General features: G+C 36.1%; 1 protein-coding gene across 1 annotated transcript; it reads left to right on the forward strand.

Moving 5' to 3' along the window:
- The first annotated feature begins 4686 nt into the window (after positions 1-4686).
- On the forward strand, positions 4687-5534 carry LOC116253278 (putative fucosyltransferase 10). The gene is made up of 2 exons (XM_031628042.1): positions 4687-5227; positions 5317-5534. The coding sequence occupies exons 1-2, from the start codon at positions 4687-4689 to the stop codon at positions 5532-5534; spliced, it is 759 nt and encodes a 252-aa protein (XP_031483902.1).
- Positions 5535-6163: the final 629 nt, after the last annotated feature.

Below are 6163 nucleotides of genomic sequence, written 5' to 3' on the forward strand. Positions count from 1 at the left end.
TCGGGATTACAGAGCTAAATTGCAAGTCAAATTGTTTTTACAAAAAAATCCAAAAAACTTTAAAAGGAGGATTGACAAAAAAACAGAAATAAATGAATTTACTATATTTATATATTTGCAACTTAATGTCAATGATCTTTTTTGAATTGATGATGACTTAGATGGTTTGATGTATAAAGGTTTGGAAGCTACTTGTTTTTTTACATAAATACGTAAATACATAAATAAATATATTCTAGAGATCCATTATATATAAATAAATAAATATATATTAAAGCACTATCATATATTATTTTATTTACATTACAACACAACATCATAAAGTAACAACATATGTCGAGCCAGCAAGAGCATCCTCGTTAAAGACGATGAATGTCAAATTCCACAGCCGATCATGTCATTCAAGTCACGTTACCTTCTATCACATCGTTTCAAACAAAATTTTATCACAAAATCATTCATGTAATTTAGAATCAGACTAATTTAATATGAACTTAAATAATGAATAGTCAGTGAAAGGGAGAGAGGCTGAATGGTGATTCTATATTGAGTCGCCATCCACACTCCTCCCAACCTACCCAACCCCCAGATTGCGAGGGAGGTGCTTTAACTATATATATATATATATATATATATATATATATATATATATATATAATGAATAAAAAAATACAAACACACATAAATCAAATTTTTTTTTTTTTTAAACGAGAAGAGCATTTCATCCTATCAACCCTTTCCAATCACACCCAAGGTCCAAGTATGTGTTGGTGTTTGGTATAGATCTAATATACATAATTAATCATTCTCTCCCCCATTGTTGTAAGGCATGGTGCTCATTAAAATTAAATTGAAAATGCATACTCTTACCTGTTTTAAATCAATAAGCTATAATATGCCCATCAAGCAAAATTTTTCTTCTCAACCAATATAATTGACATGGTAAGATGCAGAAAATGGGTGCGTGCACTTATGCAAAGGTAGAGTCAGGAATTTTTTGTCGCAGAACTAAACTTTTAACAGTAGTGTTGAAATAGAAAATTTCAATATATATATATACATACATATATATATATATAATTATTTTTTTTAAATTTACATATAAATTTTTAAAGTTTTTAAAATCTGAGAAGAGGTCAAGGACCTTGCCGACTCCCTTCCCTCCGCCTTTGCACCCATGCACATATCAGGCATTTGCCTCCATAAAATATTAACGGATCTAATTGGTAGCTAAACCCGCTTAATTACATTTTAAACTGTGAAACGATGCCAAGTGAGGATATTATATGTATTGATCGTGGATGAGTCGACATATACCAATAATTTTGTTAGTTAGAGGCGTGAACAACACGTAAAACGGGGCCGATCGAATGGAGTTATGGATGTGGTGGCAATGTTCAAACGTGTAAGAGTTTGAAAAAAAAAAAAAAACTGACATGTTCATTAGATTGTATATGGGTTCAAAAACTAAAGGTCCTAAAATAATAACAAACCCAGACTTAAACAATCGCCATTTTTCTTATTCATACAAATCAATTGCGTATGAAACCTAATTTACTCAAATTTTTATGTCATGATTCAAATAGATGTGTTGAACATAACCAAAATCCTCATAAATCAATTGTTTATTTGTACATCTGACAAACAAACGTATTTTTAATTTATGAAAAAAATTTCAATGCATTTTTGGTCACCTGTTTTTTAATCATCGAACGCACTCGGACCCCACAATAAATTAATTATTCTTATATTGACATCTCATAGCAAATTTTTTTTTATTTATAAGTTGATGACCTTTAAAAATTTAAAATTTATTACTCGTGCCCTTTAGTGTGAATTTTTTGGCTTTGACCTTGATAAACGTGAGGTTTCAGAGTTCCAAAAACTAAATTTCCCGTACTTAATGTAGCACATCTGAAGATTTATATACATTTAAGGAAGAAACAGACTTGCCACGATAAAGAAAAAGCAAATTTAGATAAAGGACTTTGTGATCAATATTCACGAACAAGAGAGTTGATCTAGTCCACTTACATGCATACGCTTCTCAAAAAGAAAATAATTCAGCAGTCACATAATTTTATGCAATTATTTCTCCCAAAAACATATCATTTTTTAGAACGATTAAATAAACTTTTCAATTATATTGTCTTCTTTCATTCTTTTAAAGCAAATTGTGTTTCTTGTCAAGCAATGGAGGAGAGATTATATGGTAGCAGCCAAAGTATAATCAATTCAAGGGAAGTTACACTGTCAAATCGAGTAGTTTGAATATTTTCCTTGTCAAAACAACAACCAAGTACCATAGGCCTACTCAATGCATAATGTATATCTTAACAGGAATGTAATGCACTTAGAATACTCAGGATTGGTGTTAGATAAGGTATCTTCATATGTCACACGGACATGCCTGGATGCGAGAGATGGCTCGGACACAACAAATTCATATTCTGCATTTTTTTTCATCTGATTTACGTTTTTTACTTAGTAATTTACACTTTATAAATATCAATAATATGAAATATGTGTGTAATGTCATCTCCCTGTACTCAAATTTACTTCATTTTAAGGTATACACGCCCCACACTAGTATTATAGTCTATGGACGGAGCCAAGGTAAGGCTCGCATGGGCCTTAGCCCTACCTCATTTTTTTTTTAAATTTACATCTAAATTTTAAAAAATTTCACTTGTTTTATGAAAATTTTGAAAAATGATATTTCCGTCCTACTCAAAATTTAAAAACTTTAATTCAATCTACCTCATAAAAGATTTTTGGTTCTGCTCTGATTCAGACTCAGACTTTTTAAAAAATGCTATGTTTGTATTTGCCAAAGCTGATTATATGCACCGCTTGATGAACAAAAAAAAATTGCGCATCAGGAGTATAATGACCATAATACCCTTGGTCAGTAAAAAGGCGAATCCCCTTATAAGGACAAAAAAGAAAGGTAGTAGAAAAAAATTAAAAGTTAAAAAAAAAAATTCAAAATAATTATATATAAATAGGCCAGTAGTTTTCATGCTCGCAGTTAGTATTTGACTCATGTAGCTATCACTTCTAAAACCAGCTAAAACCATAAAAAAGGGTTTATTTTTCCCATTGCTTTCAAGAAGGTTTAGGTCTCAGACTTTTTTTTGCCAAAAAAATGGTCCTACAACAATATATATTGTTTCTCTGTGCAAAAACAGTGGACAGAGAAGAATGTTTAAGTGTCAATTTGCATATAATTTTTACGTCGTTGAAGAGGGACTTATTCTTGTACCCTTTTTGTGGGTTGATGCGCCCAAGGTATGAGTTCTCCTACCAACCACTGTTTCAAAGTTCTATTCCTAGAATGACAAAGTCAGAGCATTATTTTTCTTGGTAGGATCTTATTATATGATTCTCTTTCATTCCTGATCTCTCTCTCTTTTCTCCCTCACATTATCCCTAGTATTTGACTGCCATTGGCCTCAATTCTCAAAGCTTCATGCAGATGATCCCCTTCAGTTTCATTTTCATAACTCTGTGCTCTCATAGTTTAACTGTAGGCCATGGCTGTAACAACCAGCCACCAACAGAGTGAAAAGAATGATGGTTAACGGTACAACACATATGCTAAAGATGCCAACATTATGGAGTTTGTAAATATGGTGGCAAAGATCAAGACAATGGATTATGAAAATAGTTAATAACTAGTACAAATCAAGGAGCGGTTTTGTCGATAATAAATATCTTGTAACAGCTCCTTAAAATAAAGAGTTATCTCAGTTATAATGTCTATATATAAGAGATTGCCACACTATCAATTTCAAGGCACAAATCACGTTAATAACAAGCACAAATCAAGGAGCGATTTTGTCGATAATAAATATCTTGTAACAACTTCTTAAAATAAAGAGCTATCTTAGCTCTAATGCCTATATATAAGAGATTACCACACTTTATCAATTTCAAGTCGATGGCGTTTAGTGATAAATAAAATTACTCCACGTTAAAATTTCTTTTGTCTTTTATGTTTTCAACAAAGTATAATAGGCACACTCTTCCCGACCTTGCTCAAGAGATGACCCTTCATACTGTAAAGCTCTGATGCCAACTGAACGTCTCCTATATGAGCTAGAACCCGCCCTTGATGCCCAAGGCCACCCTGCAATCACCAAGGAACCCAACTCTTCACTGTCACCAATGCCCTCTAACAAGTCATGCAGGTTCATAGAAAACATCTACAGCCTTTATCCTTACTCCGCTGCTCCATCTCCAGAGTTGAACAGAGTGCTAGAGAAGTATGTTGCTATGCACAGACGTTGCAGAGACATAGACTCTGAAATCCTTGATCATGTCTACACTTCTTGTAAGAGACCCACATGTGGCGCTTTATGATTTGGAGTCAAAGTCAGTTTGGGTTCGGCAATCGGCTTCTTCCACTGATCTCCTCCTTCCTCTATGCCATACTGTCTGCAAGATGCTCCTAATTGATTACCCACAATGAGATGACCTCTTCTGTGAGCCATTCCTGGGCTCAACCACCCAGTTGTCTGCCAGAACCAAGCTGTCCACACAACTAGGCCCGTGGTACGCGCGATTCCACCGAGCTAGATGCGGATCAGGCCCGCCGAACAACAACGGCATCTGCAACACAACTGTAGTGAATTTGGTTCTAGACATACACAACATCCCAATGAGTGATTATGAGTCCATTGCATGCCCAATGGGCTATGCAAGGCTCAGGGACATAGCCTTTGTGACTATAAGGAAGTGCAACCAATATATGCACCGGTTTTCTATCTCAACCCAGTGCTCCCCCCTCTGCTTGATGTGCTGTTCCCTGAGAGGAACCCATTTCATTTACTGTCAAGATTTCTCCTAGCACCAAGTGATGCTATGTGGGGCTCAATTAGCTCCCACTTGGACATCCACTCCAGCAGAAGAATTGGAGTCCAAGTAAGGGAATTGAAGACAAGAAGGTACATGTCAGAGTATGATGAGAATGTTCTGCATTGCATCAAGAGAAAGGGAGGTTTTCTTCTAAAGAGGTTACGAAAGCGGATTCCTCCCGAGGAGTATCCGGCGATCTATGTGGCAACGTTGGTGGGGCGCCATTTGGAGGAGATGAATTCCTCCATGAGGGTGTTGATGGAGGAAACAGGGAAGGAGTTTAGGCTGAACTTTCAGAAATTGGATGGGAGGGAAGTGCATGGCATGAAGCACCAAGCAGAGGCCTTGGTTGATATGTGGATGTTGAGTACCAGCCATGTGTTGATCACCAGCCAGGGGATTCCACCTTTGGTTACATGGCTTCTGGGCTCAGTGGTGTGGTTCCAAACTTCTTAGATAAGAGGGCAGGTAAAGGCTATTTCATAGGGCTCGGGGTGGAGCCATGCTTTCATGCTGCACCGAAGAGACTTTCTTGTGTCCAAGAGGAGCCTGTGGCCTTTAGCCTGCAGGACATGGCTAACAGAACTTCTAAGTTGAAGGTCTGCGTCGATCGTGAATCGGACTGGACAGTGGTACCTCGCAGATCTTCTCTATTTCAAGCATCAGAGAATTAGGCATCAATACGTTGATCAGGGAGGATTGCCTCATCCCCTAACCCTCTTAATTCCTCTTCAAGTTTGAACCGATCGAGTTTTCGTATATACATACTCACACATTGTTGCTTCAAGCAAATGGGAATCCATGGTTGATTCATCATGGTGTATTACTGATGAATCGAGATCTATATCACATGAAAAAAATCAATAAAATAATGTTTATGGCAGATTGTGCACAGAATTGGTGATTTGAATAACCATCCCTACTAATTAATCTTGAGACCATTTGTATTTTCTGATATGGTTGAGGGCAATATGGAAGAATGAGCTTCATGCAAGTAAAACAGTGTGAGTTAAAGGTGCCAAGATATATGGGGATGTGAGGATCCCTCTCATTCAAGTGCCTGATGGTGAACCAGTTGGCATGATTGGCAAAAAAAAAAAAAAAAAAATTACCATTTGCTTGACATTGTTGATTGATAAAAATGGATGAAGGATCAGAACGATAGTATCTCAATTAAATAAATCGCCTCTTGTTTCAAATTGATGATCACTTGTCGACGCTAAATCTGCCTCGTGAGTTAGCATTTTTAATAATCAGAATTGGATGTAAAATCGAGCTTATGAGTCAACGCTGCTGGTACTGT

This window comes from Nymphaea colorata, chromosome 4, assembly GCF_008831285.2.
Source record: "Nymphaea colorata isolate Beijing-Zhang1983 chromosome 4, ASM883128v2, whole genome shotgun sequence".
In the NCBI taxonomy this organism is placed as follows: domain Eukaryota; kingdom Viridiplantae; phylum Streptophyta; class Magnoliopsida; order Nymphaeales; family Nymphaeaceae; genus Nymphaea; species Nymphaea colorata.

Bases quoted from the DNA above. Each gene is read 5' to 3' on its own strand.
- LOC116253278 (XM_031628042.1), top strand. From the start codon at position 4,687: ATGCCCAATGGGCTATGCAAGGCTCAGGGACATAGCCTTTGTGACTAT. The intron at 5,228-5,316 runs GTACCAGCCATG...CAAACTTCTTAG, and splicing joins GGTTGATATGTGGATGTTGA to ATAAGAGGGCAGGTAAAGGC.